Source organism: Eucalyptus grandis, chromosome 6, assembly GCF_016545825.1.
Source record: "Eucalyptus grandis isolate ANBG69807.140 chromosome 6, ASM1654582v1, whole genome shotgun sequence".
Lineage (NCBI taxonomy): Eukaryota > Viridiplantae > Streptophyta > Magnoliopsida > Myrtales > Myrtaceae > Eucalyptus > Eucalyptus grandis.
In genome coordinates, this window is record NC_052617.1 from 22604965 (window position 1) to 22623957 (window position 18993).

The window sequence follows — 18993 nt, forward strand, 5'->3', positions numbered from 1 at the left end:
AGGTTGGCCTAAAGGTATAGAACAAAGCATTGGCAAGCTCACTGAATCGTTTCCACGATAACATTTACCTGAACATGCAATTTTTATAACTCAGTAGGCAGATACGATCTCCGGGAGGTTGAATTCTGATGCCACAACCACTAGGAATGAGCTCCGACCACATTGATCATTTGTTCAAGTGTTCTCACTTTTAAACTCATTGAAACCACTGGAATGTCGGCCAAAAAGAACAGAACAAATGCTATGGAGCGGCAATCACAACCGCTTGATGGGAACACCCGGTAAAAGCTGTTCATCTGTTTGACTTTGCTAATATTCAAGATGTCCAAACACATGGCATGAATGACACGATGAAACCACTCAGTTCCGTGTGAGATGAGGCTATCCCCCAGTGGACAATTATACAAGTCCAGCACCATCTTTTTTTTTTGGGGAAGGGGGTGGTTTTATTCATTTATCTACAAGAAACACGCCTGCAGACACATTAGTCCCCATCACTTCAGCGGAAATAGCCATAGAGCTCCAAGAAGCAAATGGAGAAGTTCCAGGGGTTTGATGCACCGGTCGTGGGACCAGTCAAAACAAACCTAAAGTATCTAAAAGGAAGGAGAGCATTAAGGCCGGTTATGGGCCACGACGCAAACTGCCCAGGCTTGCAGATGGTCTGGTCGTTATCATGTGCTCTCAAGTCTGTCCACGAGTTCCCATCCACAGAGCCCTGGAATTTGTCATAAAATGATTTCTTGTTCTGTTTTATTAATATCTCATCCTAATGCAACAGGTGGCAATTTGCTTCGAGATAAATGGACAGATCTTTCAAGGATGCCAATATCAAGATCGGAAGCAAAAGTAAGGAGCCCTGACTTCAACTACAGCATAAGGCCCAGATAAGATGCAACCAGTATGTCATTCGTGCTGTATGCATGCATGATGCCCGCTATAATTGGAAGTTATAATACTTACCTGAAGTTTCCAGGACCTCATGTATGCCCTTGAGCCATCCTGTCTGAGGGTGTAATAGTTGCACATTAGCTGCATCAGGAAAACATTCAAATATTGACTGATATGACAAACTGTCAAAGAATTCCCTGATATCTTCTTAATTATTAGTATTGGAGGTGTTTTTTGATGACGAATTTTGCTAAAATAAATGGATTAGTTGACCATTAAGTGATTTCACTTGTCATGGTACTTACACCTTAATTAAAAGGATATTAAGATAATTATGCAACAAGCACTTTAATTATTAACTCCTTCCCCATTTCCTCACTTTCAATTACCACTTCTCTCTTTCTCCCCTTTTCTTGATAGCATGAAAAGCTATCAAGAAAAGGTCTGCGATACAGACTAGAACTGTTGTCCATGACTGAAATAGACTGCATGTTCCATTGCACAGAATTGTGAACAATTACATCAGTTAGTAGGTGGCAAATTTGCTCTATTACCTATTCCATTAGAAATCACAGATCCCTTTTCTTTTTGGGTGCTCGGATTACACAGTGATGCAAGTAATCAATGAAATCTCCTGCACCCCACCTTCTGTCCTAAAAACACATTCTCGAATGAAAATCAACTCTAACTTGATTATTCATACAATTAGCTGCTACTACATATTAAGCCTCAAAATGAATCACTTTTTATGTTAACCCTCAAGCTAGAGTCCTCTTGCTCTAATATCTAAAGCTTATATAAGAACCTGACCCTGGACAACATGCTAAAGGTATAAAATCATATACAAGAAAAAAGATACTAGTATAACCTGATGATCTTCGCCAATGTCTACCATCCACCATGAGCAGTTATGTCCATCTTCTATCCGAGGCCCAGCGAAAGATGTACCCTACAGAAGAAAGTTAATCTTAGATACCTAAATAAACTAATATTAATGAAGTTTCAGATACAAACTGACTTAAAAAGAAAAAAAGGAGAACCTGAAAATTTCTTGAGACCAAAACTTTTGGATCAGTATATCTTGAAATGGGGCTACTAGCGGTAATAAAAATCCTCTGCATGTTGGAAACGAACATAAGCAATATTCGGAAAGTGGTCTATCTGGTAGAGAGAAAACTGAGGCATTAGGCAATTCACCTTTGCAATGACAGGATTGACCCACTGATGTTCCCCATATGACGTGCCCGCAAAGTACATGACCCCATTGCTGTCACCATCACTTATGTGTTGAAGTTCCTTAAAACTAGATCGCCTATGTTGGAATCTGACAAATTTGAAGAATTCTATTTTAGTGGGAAATCTTATTACATGAAAATGTATAAGTTGACCAATGTATCGACTCATGGAGTGGGAGAGTATCATAACTCACAAGTGTTCATAGTCCACACATTTGATGGTTAGGTGAATTTTGATATTTCTTTTATTCTTTTTCTTTTTGCAAGCGATCCTTTAAAAGTTTCAAAAACTTGCAAAGAATGCCATATAAAAGAAAACTAAAAGAAGCATATATTTAAGGTCCTATAGAAAGCTTAAAAATCTTTTTTTAAGGTGGGGGGACAAAAAAAAATAGCTTATAAAAAAAAATTATAAACCATGTATGGCACCAAGCAATTGTATAAGCCCATCTAATTAACTAAATTCAACTAAATCAATTTTGTTTCTACTTAAAAATGCAAATACGCATGTGTTTGCAGGCATGTGTGTAATGCTTCATGCACACGCACCCATTTCAGAGGAAAAAAAAATGGAGCAATTTTCTTTAGAACGAAAAATCTTTAGAAGATTTAGAAGGTTTTACATTGTTGAATATTTTAAAGAAAAACAATTAAGGGGTGCAAAAATCTACCGTGCATAGCACAGGTTCTATATTAGTAATATTCTCTTGTTGAACAGCATGTAGTTAACGAGGAAACTTTATTTATAATGAAGTTTGAAACAGGGCATAGCTTTAAAAGGATAAATATGAGCTTTGTCCATCAAGTGCTCCAACATTGAATAGAGATGACCAGGGTGAAAACCACGCCAACACCACATCTCCAAATTAGATTTAATAGGCAAGAATATGGGTTTTGTCGATCAAGTGCTCCAACTATGAATGGAGATGACCAAGGCGAAACCATGCTGACACCACATCAAGGAACCTTTTGTAATATAACAATGCAATCCTCAAATGACGGGAAGCACAAACACCAAGTGATGCGGATTGCACCAATCTAAAAGTGAATTCCTCGGTATTTCGACTTATAGAATTAACAAAGCAATTCTACCCAGAATATGAACATAAGACACTTTCCTCCCAGGGCGAAAGCACTTGCTAGACACCTCAACTTGAGAGAAGGATATATCTAAACAGAGTTTCCGGTCCTAAGAAAAAAAATCTTACAAGATTCCATTTTTTTTTTCTTTCCTTCTCAGCAATAAGCTGAAGAGCGTTTGCTTTGAAGTTCTTCTGATACATTCTTGCAAAAAGTTATCTAAACCAACAGTACAGCAATTTGATGACTATTACCTTTTGTCAGTCCCTATATTTGCCAACCCCATTTCTGTATGGTTGAGGGCCTCCGTGACCTACATCATTGAGAGCATTTGGAAAAAGAGAAGGAATTATATGGAAGGAAATTCGTGAAGTGATAGAGACAATGGCACGTCCATTCATAGTATGAAGGTCATGCTTTTTTCCCCACAAATAACACTAACAAAATGAATGAATTGCTTACAAGATTGCCAAGAATAGGAATGCGTTTGCTGAGGTTGCTCATCTTCAACTGCAATACAATCATGAAAGCATTGTGTGAAAATAAGGTTCTCGCATTGAGAGCGAACAGAGACTAAATCTCTAAGTCCAGGCCCTACGCACCTTCTTAAGCAATGCACGTGGTAACAAGGCAAATCGCACAAAGGGCAACAAATCATTTAGTAAGTGAAGCCTGTCAGAAAAATTGACTTCAGGTGTTAAAGGGTTCATGAGCTCGTCCACCGCTTCCCAACCAAGTAATTTCTTTGCCTCCATGCACCACATTAAAATTGCATTGAGAACCCTCTCTTCAGACGTCACAGTCAAGTCTGGATGCTGCAAGGTTTATTCCCTTAGTTAGAGACATTCAACTTTTATCAGACAAACATAAGCAAAAGAGGATATTTTATGGCCCCAAAGCTTCTCGGAGAAAGTTGGCTATTTGTCCAATCTAAATCCACAAGAAGAAGCAACTTCTCACCTATTTCCATCATTGATGACCCCTAAAACTTTATTATGTCAAGTTAATGTATTACGTTGATGACCGCTGCTGAACTAATTACTCTAGTCGCATAAGGGCAGTGGCTGACAAAGAAAGCATTGAAGTTACGCGTGACCTTGTTTCTCAGTCTACTCAGGAAGTACCAAAAAGAACTTACGCGTGACCTTGTTTCTCAGTAGGTAGTAAAGCACAGACTAGACAATCCACACTGTTATCACATATCTTCCATGCATTTCTCTCCATGTTGATCTCTATCACCTCATGAAGTACTATTTGCCTTTGTTTATCAGATTTAAAAAAGCAGAGGAGTTGCGCATTGATGGGGACAACCATCCAGAAAGCTGCACTGACCTGAATAATATGGCTAAAAGTTGTGTCATCTAACAAGATAAAGTCCATGCTCGCTGTTGTACAATAATCAAAGTGTGTAGCGAAATTTCTCTTGCTTGTTTCTTCAATAAGCTTACAAGATGGGATCATCGAAACAGCTTGGAGGATGGGACATATTGAGTCCTGCAACAAAGTTCAATAGTTAGCTTAAATAGCTACAGCCCTATTACAGAGCCAAAATTGTCTGCTTCCTCGTCCATTAAACTTGTGCATAATAGTAAAACTCTTGATGTATGACCATCTTCCAATAGGAGAACTCCATCCCTGCAGATAATATGTACACGAGAGGTGTTAATATCTTATGATTCAATCAACATAGGGATCTCTTCTTTCTTTACAGAGCCTGATACCCGCAAGTCACTTCCCCGTTCTTTCAAATTCAAATCATACACGTGGCATAAATAACTGTGACAAACAAAATAATCAATTTAACAGATAGACCAACAGAACCATATGACTATATAAAGATTGACAAGCAGCTACCTCAGAGAGCCATTCTAAAAGTAATTTGCAGCACTCCTGATGAAGTAGGGTGATTCCAAACTGATCAGCCAGTAAAAGCAGCTGGAGTAATAAGTTCCCAGAATTTGGACCATCTTCCATATTAATTTCGCCACTATACATGAAGTTGACCATATAACTGAATGCTTCTGGTGATACATCCTTCAAGCAAATCTCTAAGGATTTGGTCTCAGCCATTCCATTGGTGAACATCTGTCAACAGCAAGCCTCTGTTAAATCTTATTAAAGGACAGGATAAAATTTCAAGTCACCCCTAATATTAATCTAGACTCAAAACAAAAGGGTACCTATTAAAGTTTAAGCATTTTGCTTCACTTCAGACAAAGGAGCACGTTAAACATTCTTTTGCATCCATTCAGGAAACAATAAGTTGCCAGCATTACTATACATATTTCTGCACAGTCGCCCTTTTCCTATGACAACTTTAGCCATGCTAACTCACATGCACTCGCTTTTCTTCATTTCAATATTCATCCCCACCCTTATAGTCAACCAACGTGACACATTTCAATGGCTACCAAACTTTAGAAGCATTCAATTAAGTGAATACTGTAGGCTCATAGAAAGAAATCCAAGACAGACGAATCAACATGACAACTGTCGTAGTCAATTGGAGGACTTTTATCTAATAACACATTTCTCCCAATAAATGGAACAAAAGTAACTTTCCTTCATATGAAAAGATAAAGCTTGTTCTCATCATAGAACTCGACAGATTTTAGAACTTAAGTGAGGCTGACAAAAGAAAAAATTTAAAGAGGAAGAAAGGCAATAGAGTTATGCTCACCTTTGCAAATGGGATGCTCCACAAACTAAGAATAATTTTATGTGCCTGGGCAGCTGAACGATTACCATCAATGTTGATTTTTACATCACTATGTTCACCAGTTATAGGCAACTGTTTGAGCTTCTTAATGTAGACTGGGAGCCCAAAGGGGAAAACTGTAGAATGGGGCCTTGAGCTTGGATATGATAACTCCACATTCTTACCAGAGTTAAACAATTTTTTATTTGACTTAAAACGATCCATCATTTCCTGACACTGCTTAACCAGGGGCAGCACCTCAAATTGTAAGGCTAGTGCCATCAGAGAACCAAGCTCAGACTCTGCAGCCTAAATCCATCAGCAAGAATTAATTTGAGTTATCTGGTAAAGCTAAAAATTCCATAAATATGCCTTTCAAAAGCTCTATTGGCTGTACTAATCATGCAAAAACAAAGAAAAGAAAAAAGGAAAAAAAGAAGATAATTCCAAGGATTCACATTCACAAGGCAAAAAAACTTCCAATATGAAGGTGCCCTACTGGACAGGAGTCTTTAAAATAAAATCTTGCTATCTCAAAAGAGTCCCCTGACACATGATAGTAATCCTAGTGAATAGTGAAGTCCGTCCTGCTGAGGAGCACCCTCTGCCTGAACGGGTCGCACATCCAGTTTCATTAACCATTGACCGCAATGATTTTAAAAACATGCCAACTCATACTTCTTTATTGGCTGGATATCATGCTGGATCATATTTAACAGAGAACATGAGACATAAATATTGGAAGTTAATGCATTTGGGCAGATTTGGTTAGCAATTATACCTGTGTATGTCCGGTGTACACATACTGAAGAAGAGAATGCAGGATAGGATATTCAACATCTCGGAGAAAAATAACATCACTTGATGAACAAGAACTTAAGTTACCACAGATACCCAAGATGACCCGGTGAGCAGGGACACGCTTTTCATCCTCTCCAACGATAAAATTCACATCAGACAGTTCTGGGCTCTCCAGAAAATTTTCTAGTCCCCACTTCTCATAATCCGAACATTCTTCTCCCAATTCCTCATCATCTTTCCCCTCCTCCCCTTTGTGCTCACTCCAATCCACCTGCTTCCAGAGTGAGATGGGATGTTGTGTTAATGGCAAGACACTGACATTCCTATATCCAACATGCTTGTCCCAGCTGCTAAGCCCAACATACCGAACACTGCGATTCGGGTTGGTGTCCAGCCACTGGAAAACCAGATTCTGAAAAGGGTACCGACCCTGGCCAACGCTGATCAGCCCGTCATATATGCTGATCCAGTAGCTCTGAAACGCCGAAGAGCTGCAAAGGGCCATGCCCGCCTCATCCACGGCGGTTTTCCCATCCACCTCAATCTTGAAACGGCGGTTCCTGTGACTGCCAAGAATCACCGTATAGTGAGGACTGTTGTCCCTCTTGTAATGGTAGTGCTGGCTGCCGACGTTCTCCCGGAACACCACGGTCACATCATTGCGGGCGGAGGCTTCGAAAGCAACACAACCCCTCCCGGCTTCCCGGAACATCAAATCCTCGCTCCAAGCACACTCGAAGGGCGCCACTCTCACGAACTTCTTCTCCTTCTCCGCCATTCCTCCTTCCTGAAAGACAGCACCTTTACCTCTTCACTAACTCCACCCTTCCTCAAACAAAAATCCCAAATGAACATATATATATATATATATATATACGGACAAACCCGAGCAACTAAAGCAAAAAAAAAAAACCAACAAATTCATGATTGATAACAGTACAATCGCCTATGCGTCCACCACAAACGCCACGGGATTTTTCCTGTTCAGGACCTCGCCGTCGGACGTGGTCCCAGAAGCCACTAGAAACCTCTCCCACTTGACGCCGGGAAGAAAGATCCAAACCCACCACGTCCTCCACCGCATCCTCGCCCAACAACACCATCCGGACCCGAAGATATCCTCCACGAAAACCGACAAAACTCGTAGGAAAAAAAAAAAAAACAACAATAATGACAACAAAAGTGCGATCGAAATCGCCACGCACGCGCGGGATCGGGAACTCCAACATCGCAAGAAAACGCACGGCCCAGGTTGCCTCACCTGGCCCGCCCCACCGCTCGAGAAGGCCACGCGTCGCTGGGGACAGATGCTGCTCCGATCGAGCCGGGCCGCGGCGGCCAATGGCGGAGAGCGACGGCGACGATCGAAATCGATCGAGGGAGGAAATTGACAGAACTGGCTTTTGGGACTTTGCTCCTTCGGCTACACCGCAAAGAATCGCACTACAAGATTAGATATTGGAAGTCTTGCAACGAAGGACATGATGACTTTATGATCTTAGATACTTGAACTCTGTATGTCATGGGATCTGAATTTTAATTTATTTAATGTGATTTTTTTAAAATATATATAATTAATATAATCTCTAAATTATAATATTATTTTAAATTTTTTATATATTTAATCTCAAACAATGATATTAAATATTTCCATATCGTATTAGATAAATTAAAAATTCATTAATGATATTGATATTCATCTCATTTTCTCAAAATTAAAATCTAATTCAATTTCAATTATTTCAATTGAGCAAGAAGTCAAAGTGCTAATTAAATTAAGTAACTACAAAAAGATTATAAAAAAAAATTATTCTCGCATGATAAGATTCGCATATTTGGAAGGAATTATAAATTTTACCGTATTTAATAATGATCGAGCTGCATGTACAAGAATTTTTACAGAAAAAAATGTGACGACTTTAAAGTGGAAATTTCATCGGTCGGACCAAACATCAATTATTTTTTAATCATCAAAAATTTATTGGAATTTCATTTTCATGACTACGTGTGAAATTTTGGCGCGTAGCTGATAGGGATGACGATGCCAGCTAAGCTAATGGGAGCAAGTTGGAGATATTTCTTGGAGGCTTCTGGGGGTAATCAGGAGCCGATCTCCTGACTATTTTTTCCTGGCTTTCGTGGACGGATGTGGACAGCCAGATTTGGCACGCTTCACATGGACGGACGGCAGGCAACGACACGGCAGGACCGATGAAGACGGCACCATTGTCGATTTGTCAAGAAAGCTCTTGCTTCGATCATCCGCCTCGATTTTACAAGACACCCATCAAATAGGATGAGTATTAACCCTACCTTAATTGTAATCTAGGTGAAATTGAGTATTTCGATCGGATCCTAAGTTTTATGAGACCTATTTCGTCGATTTTATTCCCGTAACAAAATATATTTTACCAAACGATATATTTCAGCTTTTATTAAAGGAGATTCAGGTTCCGTGTCGATCCGAATAGAAAATAATAAAATACAGATGTTATTTCCAATCTTCGTGTTACAACATTGACAATCGATGACTTGTTAATCATCACAACATCTGGTTCTAACCTATGTTGGACTTTAATTAACAACATAGCTTAGGGATAATTTGGTACAAAGTTGGAATTTAATTAACAACAATGCCCCTGGATAAGAATACAACGTCGAAATTTAATCAATGATGATGAGCTCATGGTACAATATCGGAATTTAATTAACGATGCTACACCAAGATGTAGACACTTATCAAAATCTAATCAACGGCGAGCTATGAAACTAAAGTGCAATAAAGTAAAGACAAAGTAAAGGCATTTGATATGTTACTCGGAGACTTCTTTGTTGGATGACTCACGGTATTTATAAAGCAATGTGATAACCATCGAACAATTATTTGTTCCTTAGTAACCATCCCTGATCTCTTCACATGTTCCTCTGTCTTCCTACTATCATTCACAATTGCCTTGATCGTTGCTCTTGATTAGTCAATTGTGGTTGCATGACTTGGTCATTGAGTAATAACTGCTCCTTGACTTTGCGCGGTCCTTTGTACGTCCGATTATTCACACTCAAATTTTGATGTCAATACTACTCAAATTTAGTAGCCATGGCATTATTCCGATATTTGGACACATGGTAATTCCTTCTCTTATTGTCAAATCATATGCTTCCATTCACAGGTTCATCGACACTTGGTCAAACTTCCTTGCAGGTCTTATCTTTTCCTTTGTTCTCATGACTAACACGTGAATTGTTACCATTTTATCTTCGTGACCGACATGTGATAATATGGGTAACTTTGGGTGTCAACATAATCATACCTCGATAAATTTTATGCGGTAAAAGTGCAACTGGATGTTAAAATCTACAACAATTACAATCGAATGCTAATTTTATCCAATTGATGCAATCGGGTACTTTTGTTATCTCTATCTAATCTGAATAATGGAAATTCTTTGAATGTATTTTGAGAGCATATGTGGCGCTGATGTGTTGCCGAATATGCACCACATCGAGAAAAGGTAAACATTGGGGAAAAAAACAAAAACAAAAATCTAACGACAAAACTAGAGGTGGAGCGGAGCTGGGTGGGAGTAAGGGACTCTTATCGGTGATGGCCCCGCCACCTTAACTTTTTGGGCAAATGTTCAGTATTGGAACCCTAATCCTATACATGCTCAACAAGAGAATTTTTAGGATGTATGTTCTCCTCGGAAAATATATTTACCACGCCAGATGAAAAATTATGAGACTCAATATTGAAAAGGCCAAAAGTAAGAAAATATCTTTAGTGAGTTTAATTAAAAGGTGTCGTAGTAAGATATTAGAACGGAACCCTCTCAGTATTATGTGATTGAGGACGGACCACATGAAAGTTGGTGGGCCTATAATGACCTGGTTCAACTAGGATAGGAATTGATTGCCAAGGCAAAAAAAACCCAAACAATGAGCACTTCTTAGCAAGCTTCGAAAATACCGAAGGGAAAGGAATGAAATTGAATTGTACACCAAACATGGGAAGGTTTTTCCAAGATTATATAGATCAAACCGGAATTACGTCAGAGGATATGCTTTTTGGATATAACAATATTGTTTAGCATTGAAACTTAAATGTGAAGTATGCTTAGGTGAAAAATACTATCAAGATAAGTGACCTAATGTCAAAATGACAAAAAAAAAAAAGAGTTGGTATAGAACAAGCTTAAGTAGACAACATCTCAAGGAAGTTAATTTAAGAGCGTCATATCATCGATCTTGGATCCTAGGGTTTAAAATCTTTGATGCAAACAATCATCTTCATGTCACGGCCACGATCAACTGTGCTCTTCATCTTCTTTGTCGACGCCAGCCCTTTCACCTTATGGAATCTTGCAGTGCGATCCTGTTGTCCAAACAATAGCTTCAGATTGGTGGCAGATGATCCCCTTTCACCTTATTGAATCTTGAAGTTCTTTCTCGACAGTATGCCTTTCGTAAACTTACAGCCAAGAAGTTTATTAGACTTCAATCTTCGTGCGGGTCAGGAGCTTTTCGACTTGATTGAATCTTCAAGTCATTCACCTTTTATACCCGTGCGAGTAAGGAGACTTGGGGGCATGGATTTCATCTTCAAATCTTTCACCTTTTTATACTTTGTACAAGTCAGGAGACTTAGGTCTTGAATTGTATCTTCATATTATAATTAGCAATGAGGGTTGCCCCCAAACATTCATGAACTTCTCCAGCTTTTAGTTTCACCACCATCCAAGATTTCAGGTGAAGGAGTCTTGACTTATATTTGGACATTGTGCGGATCAACGGGTTTCATGAAGTAGACCGTTTATACACATGTCGAGAGTGTTCAATTTCATTTGAATTTATGAGTGTTGCATGCGGATGGTTTAGATTCGTGTCAAGATGTCTTTGATTTCATTTGAATTTGCAGGCATTTAATGCTTATGTCGAAGCATCATCTTTTTCACTGCATATGTAGCTAAGTGTCTTGACTTTGTGCCCCTTCACGGAAAGAAAGTCCCAATCAGAACCGTGTCCCTTTTGCGGGCGGATGTAGCTAAGTGTCTAACTCTATTGGTCAAAGTTTCCAGGCGTTGGGGCCAGTGATTTTTTGCACGCACATGAAACAACCCAACAAAAGGAAAGGATGCCTCTCGGAGCATTTGAGAATGATTCAAGATGCACGAAGGGAAACTCTCAAGTACAGTTTTTCTCTTTTTCTCTTTGGGGGTGGGGGGGAGGAGGAGCCCGACAGTCCCCCCACCGACTTGGCCCCACCCATCCCAACCAGGGGTATGCTGGGATTTAGCATGAATGCCCATATCTAGGAGCCTAAAATTTCATATGAACTTTTTTAGGCCTTTCAAATTTGTGCCGAAGAACTTTGATGCATACAGTTTAGACTTTGATCGAGTATCGTCCTTTTTCACAACATGGGTAGTTGTTTATGCTCGTATTAAGGAGCATTACATTTTTCCCCGGAAAGAGATGGTTTAGGTTCATAATTAGAAGGATGACATTTCAGACTTCGCGAAATTCTCAATGCCCCTTGTTCAACTGAATTCTTCAATTCTTTGAAAAAGTCTCAGCCACATTATACCTAGAATAATATGCCCCTCTCAAGAATTTTCCTCAGGATGATCAACATTTTGTCATGACCATGATACAGAAAAGTCATCGTTTATGCAGCAGCAGATTGTTGATCTACAGTACTGAGTCCTGACATTCTTGAACAGCTGTTGAGGATCGAAATAAGAAACAGCTGCAGAGGTCAAGCCTTTGAAATGTTTTAGAAAATTAGTGGTGATTGTTGCCACGATGAAAGAACGTTGTCTGCTCGGAGTCGGAACTCAAGATCCTTGCTGTGAGTAGTATCCTAGACCACACCGTATTGTGTAAGTACCAGTATGTATGTGCATGTGCATCCATTTTATGTACCTATATCTTTTTATGTGCCAGTGACTACATGCCGTATTGTGGCTACATGTATAAGTGCAGGCATGTGCATGCGCATCCATTCCACTGAAGGGAAATCAACTTCGAATGAGAATAACCAATAAACAGAAAGCTTTTGTCTGTTGACACTGCTCAGCACTGAAAGTAATCAGGCATGACATATGTTCATAGGTCATAAGAACAGAGTTAGCAGTTTAACTAGATTTGACCCAAAAATCTTTGTGAACAGACCAAGGAACACAGAGCGGTATATAAAGAACGAAGACCAGCAGTATATTGAGCCCACTAGCAAATCATCATCACTGACAAGAAATGACATTCGATGAATAAATGCAACTAAGGAACAGTGTCAACAAACAACAGCTACAAACTGTCAGTTTTAGATAAAATGCTGAAATGAATTAACATAAAATAAGTTCAAGGGATGTTATTGCTAGTAAGATCGTCATTGACACTATGTATGTGTCTATCTGGTTGAGCCTGAAGGGAACTCAACTTCGAATGAGAAGAACCAATAAACAGAAAGCTGTTGTCTGTTGACACTGCTCAGCACTGAAAGTAACCAGGCATGACATATGTTCATAGGTCATAAGAACAGAGTTAGAAGTTTAACTAGATTTGACCCAAAAATCTTTGTGAACAGACCAAGGAACACAGAGCGGTATATAAAGAACGAAGACCAGCATTATATTGAGCCCACTAGCAAATCATCATCACTGACAAGTAATGACATTCGATGAATAAATGCAACTAAGGAACAGTGTCAACAAACAACAGCTACAAACTGTCAGTTTTAGATAAAATGCTGAAATGAATTAACATAAAATAAGTTCAAGGGATGTTATTGCTAGTAACATCATCATTGGCAACAATGAAAATCGATGAATAAATGCAACTAAGGAACAGTGTCAACAAACAACAGCTATCCACTGTCAGGTGCAAATAAAACGCTGAAATGAATCGGCATCATATATGTTCAAGGGATACAAGGAATGAATCACCATCATATGTTCAGATAAAACGCTGAAATGAATCAGCTATACACACACTCGCAGGGCAACTTATGTTGCTATATTTTTAAGCCCCCCACCCTGGCCCAAAAGTCAGTTTTTTATGTTTGATTTAGGCAAGGTACACAACGACACACGCAACCCACTACAAACGGAAGTCCAAGAGAAAGTTAGCAGGCTCAGTTCTCGCAGCATGACCAAACTTGGATGTGCTATACTTCCGGTGCACACCAGTGAGCTTCCCCGATCCAGCCCTCTGATGGAAAGTCACCATCAATCTGGCGCATTCCCTACAAAGAATGCAGAACCCCCCAATCACAAATTGCTTGAAATAGAAAGCTCAACAAAAACCAAGCCATCTCAAGGTGTGGAAGAAGGAAAAACTAAGTAACTTACAGAAGCTGTTCTTCTGAGTAGCTGGTGTGCCATTCACATGTTGTACTCCACTGTTTAGTTCCGGTAATTGTACTCAGAGCAGTGTAGATTGCAGAAGCAGCTAATAAAGAGGGTGGGAACTTCAGCATGTCATATTCAACCAGGGAAAGCTCGATGATGAAGAATGACAAGAGCTCGAGCTGGTTTAAAAAATATAATTCTTATTAAAATAAATTATATAAGAGAAAGATGTCAATAATGCAGGTCAAATTCAACAAACATGAATTCATTATAAACCTTCTTGTCAGATTGAGCGGCTTTAAGAAATCTCCTCATGAAAACATAAGGAGTAGGCACTGACATGTTAAAGTGCAAAGTATTCACCATCAACCGCTCCTGCAGGTAAATCAAAATTCACCATCAGTTAAGGTCACACACTTAATTTTATTCAGAATGGATTTTATAGATTATTTAATTCAGTTTACCATTTCTAGAACTTCTTTCCTGCTATAAGCCCTGTCTGAAATCAGAATGAGATCCTCCACTACTGGAACTGAGACCTCTTCATATTTGCATGCCAGAAGCATGGCTGTTACCCCTACTAGCTGGAGTTTTTTCTTCACTACAGGTTGAACAGCTAAGAATCTATCGATGAGATTGACCGTAAGATACAAGGTCTCATCCATCAATTCAAACTTGTAATGAACCTGTTACTTATAAAATATCAGTATGTTACTTCATATATACCAGCTAATAATCCAACTCTTACCACTCTTTCAGAGCGTGTAAGCACTTAGACTCACCTCAATCAGCCAGTCAATTAGTATACCTCTCATCCGCTCATTAATATCCTGCTGCCGATCCATGTAGTTTGGGGGAACGCAACTAGAAGCCTGCATGATAAGAAACCAGTCAATAATGCGCCAAAAGTCAGAATCTCTGTTATTGTCCTAACTTACATGCATTGACCCCAGCATTATCCGCTAGCAATTATGCAAATGGTAATTATTTTTTATCATTTTTTCATTTCCTACACGTCCGAAAAACTTTAAAGCGTGAGTACATGATAGCAAGCATTTTCATGATGACTATAAAATAATTTCTTCACGGTATTTCCACATTCAAAGCAGAAAACAATCATATACCAGAGAAAGAAAGGTCATAATTCATCATCTCAATCGTAAAGTCTAATCTAAGCCAGTGTTAAAAAGATTTTATCAACTCAGCTTTCTCATAGAATTTGCAATTGACCCCCAGCATTATCCGCTAGCAATTATGCAAATGGTAATTATTTTTTATCATTTTTTCATTTCCTACACGCCCGAAAAACTTTAAAGCAAGCATTTTCATGGTGACTATAAAATAATTTCTTCACTGTATTTCCACATTCGAAGCAGAAAACAATCATATACCAGAGAAAGAAAGGTCATAATTTATCTCAATCGTAAAATCTAATCTAAGCCAGTGTTAAAAAGATTTTATCACCTCAGCTTTCTTATAGAATTTGTATATGTCATCTGAAGCAGAAAAACTTCAATATATACCAGCGCAGCAAAAGTGATAATCCGCCTCAATCATAAAGCCTACGCATCTAAGTGAGAAGTGAAAAGATTTTAACACCTCGGCTTTCTGATAGAACATGTATAGGTCATCAATGTACTCAACAACAGCCAACTGGTTCTCTTTATCACCGCTGTCAATGTCCGTGACAGGTTCTTCAGCTACATCTTCCATCTCAACCTCCTCCTGCAAGCAAGTACAAGTTGTATTGTGGGTCTTTCTAGCAGTAAATCAATGCTAATCTGTTAGAGGATGACGATATATATCCATACCATCCGATCAATTTCTTCTAACATTGCTTCGGTGTGTTGCACAAACATTGGCACCGGAAAGTCATCAGCCATCTTGTCGTCATCCACATCTAAGATGGCACAATCTTCAGATTTGCTGGGATTTGAGACTGATTGGGTCGTCCTCTTGTTCTCCTGGTAATTCTTTAACCGTGAGCCTCTTTAACATGAGCATCGTCACACAAAACAACAACAGACTAGACTTTACAAACCACAGAAACGGTATACCTCAGGTCTAAGTTGCTGCTTGTAAGCCATCTGAGCAGCAAACTGCCTAAACAATTAGCAATTTATGAAAGCTTAAGTCAAATGTGACAAGTTCTCAGGTCTATAAACCAAAAGAATCATTGAAAAGTCAGATGCTAACCTAGTAATTGGCCGATGAGCAGCGTTGAGGAGATCGTTTTCAGAGTTGACATTTTTTCTGAATGCAGTAAAGAACTCGAAAAATTAAGACTCGACAAAGTGCGGAAGCAACATGGATCATCAAAGAACTCTTATCCATGTTAATCTTTACTGCGAAAACATATTGAATCCCAGAAGCCCAATAAGGAAAACAGAATCAGTCCAAGAATTTAGGGTTCCAAAGAATTACTCGGACAAGACCCTTTTGTTGACCGCGCATGGATAAGGAGGAGCCCCGATGATGTTGCTGTTGATGTTGCTCAGAGCTCGTCTCTGCTGAACATTCCCCGCCCCCATCTTCCCCGCTCCGACCCGCAAGCCCTCTATCAATCCATCCCCCGAAACCAAGAAAATCACGTTAGGATTTCTAAAGACTACTCAAACATTCCAATTAAAGAAGAAGATTTTCGAGCACCCAGAAAGAAACATGCGAAATTGGAGGTCGCCCGTCATCGGGATCACGTACCTTGAACGTGCGCACCTCCGACAACGCCCGGGTTGTTCTCGTCCGATCCGGCCATCTCTGCCTGCCCACAACAAGACCCATCGATCATCACCCATTCAATGTTCAAGTACCCAATCGACGAGACGAAGAACCAAAAGAAATTTTTTTTTTTAAAAAAAAAAGGGGAAGAGCCCCTCCCCGTAAAAGACGCGAATTTGAAATCGAAGTCCCGAAAGAAACACACGATCAAAAAGAACCCAACAAAGAATCGAAGATCAGAGAGCACGGGCGCGTCAAGAACCGAGATCAGAGCACACAAAACAGAGACCCACCCACCTCCTTCGAAATCACGATCTCCCGCTCCTCCCCCTCCCGAAGCCGAAGACGAACCAGCCCTCCCGGAGATCAGCAGCAGAGAGAGATTCCCCCGAAACCCTCCATCAAAATTTCAGTACCGCCCGGTCTGCGGCCGCTTCTCTCACTACTACACAGTCGTCGTCTCTTCTTCTGATTTGGGGGAAAAGGAGAGAGAGAGAGAGTGTGTGGGGGAGTAGTGAAACTGCACAAGCGAAATAGAGACGCAAACTGCGGATATATGTCCGCACATGATTATCCCTCCCTCTCTCTCTCTCTCTAACGGCTAGTGAGGATCAGCCGTCCGATTCGATCTCGATGCCCTCCCCTTTCCAACGGCTATATGCATGTGCTTTCAAAAAAACGATTACCCTTAGTATAGACGGTGTAGTGAAACTGCACTACTACACAGTCGTTTCTTCTTCTGATTTGGGGGAAAAAGGAGAGAAACAGAGAGAGTGTGTGTGTTTGGGGAGTAGTAAAACTGCACAAGCGAAATTAGAGACGCAAACCGCAGATATATCTCCCGCACATGATTATCCCTCCCTCCCTCTCTCTACAAGAGAAACTTTAAACGCAATGGCTAGTGAGCATCAACAGTCCGATTTGATCTCGGTGGAACAGTCATGTTCCTTCCGAACGTAGAGGCCCCTTTCCAATGGCTACCTCCGCATGTGCTTTCAAAATAACGAATTCCCTTATCTCTTTACAGAGAAGCTTTAAACGCAACAGCTAATGAGCATCAGTAGTTCGATTTGATCTCGATGGAATGGTCGCATTCCTTCCGAACGTAGAGGCCCCTTTCCAACAGCTACCTCCGCATGTGCTTTCAAAAAAACGAATTCCCTTAATATTTTTTTTTTTGGGGGTTGGGGTTGGGGGTGGTTTAGTCTTATATATTAATTTCACTTTAGGGTTGAAATAAAGGATGGGATGAGATGATGGGGTTTTTCTTTAATGCCGGGTCCACGTTTCTGGATGTAGGCTTTCATTTAATGTTGGGGAAATACAAGGCCTCCTGAGGGGTAGGTGGCGGCTTTTGATTGGGCATTGACGATGGCGATGACACGGGCATGTGATTTTATCACTCATGAGCGTTTGGGTCCATAAGGCTCCCTTGCTGTTGAGGCGCCTCACTTGGTTACTTAGGTCAGGTGTATTAGCACTAATGTGTCATTTTATCTTGCACGTTGACATTCAAACTTGACGTGGCGGGTCGAAAAATTAAGGTTCTTTTGCTTGGTTGTGCATCCGTCCGTTGATTCTATTTATTGATGAGATGTTAAAGGAAAAAGATCTATGAATAAAATGTGTTCTAAGAATCGGAAAAATTATACTAGAAAATGACGTTGATTTATTGCCTTACAATCACAGGCTTAATGGCATGTACAAATTTATGACGTATGAATAATGGAAATGTGAGTTTAACTTGTTAGCGATGCTTTTAATGTTGCAAATCGCCATAGATAGTAAGTACGGTTTTGAGATCACAGTCACACATTTTATATAAGAAAATAATGATTTATATTGCAGTTTCGTCCAAACATTTTGAAAATTGGAAATGATTATCCAAGAGTGTATCTAACTATTTTCACCACACGACATGGAGAAACCGTCGGATGAGCATTTAAAATAAAGTTATTGATTAGGGGTGCAATCAATTCAAGCTACTCATCAACTACTCATGCTGAAATCGCGCCTATTTAAGATCAAATCGGTTTTTTTTTTCGGGGGGGAACTCGAGTAGCTTGTCGAACTAAGTTCGAGTCTAAAGATGCTCCACTTGAGTGGCCTACAAGTCTGACCAAGTATCTCATATACATTTCTGATTTTGGCGACACGTAAAGCTAAACCATGTAATTACCTTTTTGGCTTCATTTGTTTCGTAGAAAATAAATTTCAGAATATG

At 39.7% G+C, this 18993-nt stretch overlaps 2 protein-coding genes across 4 annotated transcripts; both read right to left on the reverse strand.

Moving 5' to 3' along the window:
• Positions 1–169: 169 nt before the first annotated feature.
• LOC104448924 (BTB/POZ domain-containing protein At2g30600) lies at positions 170–8170 on the reverse strand. Of its 3 annotated transcripts, none has more exons than XM_010062864.3 (13): positions 7967–8170; positions 6686–7492; positions 5887–6213; positions 5061–5291; positions 4539–4700; positions 3809–4021; positions 3669–3716; positions 3461–3519; positions 2089–2215; positions 1932–2006; positions 1760–1840; positions 964–1032; positions 170–718 (listed from the first exon to the last, which is right to left on the reverse strand). In XM_010062864.3, the coding sequence occupies exons 2-13, from the start codon at positions 7481–7483 to the stop codon at positions 500–502; spliced, it is 2409 nt and encodes an 802-aa protein (XP_010061166.2). In that variant the 5' UTR covers positions 7484–7492; positions 7967–8170; the 3' UTR covers positions 170–499. The 3 variants fall into 3 exon arrangements, with proteins under 3 accessions (XP_010061166.2, XP_018731616.2, XP_010061165.2); XM_018876071.2 differs by lacking the exon at positions 7967–8170 and adding an exon at positions 7623–7823; XM_010062863.3 differs by lacking the exon at positions 7967–8170 and adding an exon at positions 7646–7805.
• Positions 8171–13523: 5353 nt separating this feature from the next.
• Positions 13524–17295, reverse strand: LOC104448925 (G2/mitotic-specific cyclin-2). The gene is made up of 12 exons (XM_010062868.3): positions 17067–17295; positions 16752–16812; positions 16476–16608; positions 16248–16304; positions 16109–16154; positions 15863–16015; positions 15651–15776; positions 14834–14923; positions 14516–14737; positions 14328–14426; positions 14052–14230; positions 13524–13945 (listed from the first exon to the last, which is right to left on the reverse strand). Exons 2-12 carry the CDS (start codon positions 16804–16806, stop codon positions 13801–13803), a joined length of 1305 nt encoding a protein of 434 aa, XP_010061170.2. The 5' UTR covers positions 16807–16812; positions 17067–17295; the 3' UTR covers positions 13524–13800.
• Positions 17296–18993: the final 1698 nt, after the last annotated feature.

Excerpts from the sequence above, each read along its gene's own strand:
- LOC104448924 (XM_018876071.2), bottom strand. The coding sequence starts at position 7,808 with ATGGTGTTGTTGGGCGAGGATGCGGTGGAGGACGTGGTGGGTTTGGAT. Across the intron at positions 5,292-5,886 it reads GGAGCATCCCATTTGCAAAG|ATGTTCACCAATGGAATGGC; the intron begins GTGAGCATAACT and ends TGCTGTTGACAG. Across the intron at positions 3,520-3,668 it reads TTCCTATTCTTGGCAATCTT|GTCACGGAGGCCCTCAACCA; the intron begins GTAAGCAATTCA and ends TCAATGATGTAG.
- LOC104448925 (XM_010062868.3), bottom strand. The coding sequence starts at position 16,806 with ATGGCCGGATCGGACGAGAACAACCCGGGCGTTGTCGGAGGTGCGCAC. Across the intron at positions 16,155-16,247 it reads GCTCATCGGCCAATTACTAG|GCAGTTTGCTGCTCAGATGG; the intron begins GTTAGCATCTGA and ends CTAATTGTTTAG. Across the intron at positions 14,427-14,515 it reads GGAAAGAAGTTCTAGAAATG|GAGCGGTTGATGGTGAATAC; the intron begins GTAAACTGAATT and ends ATTTACCTGCAG.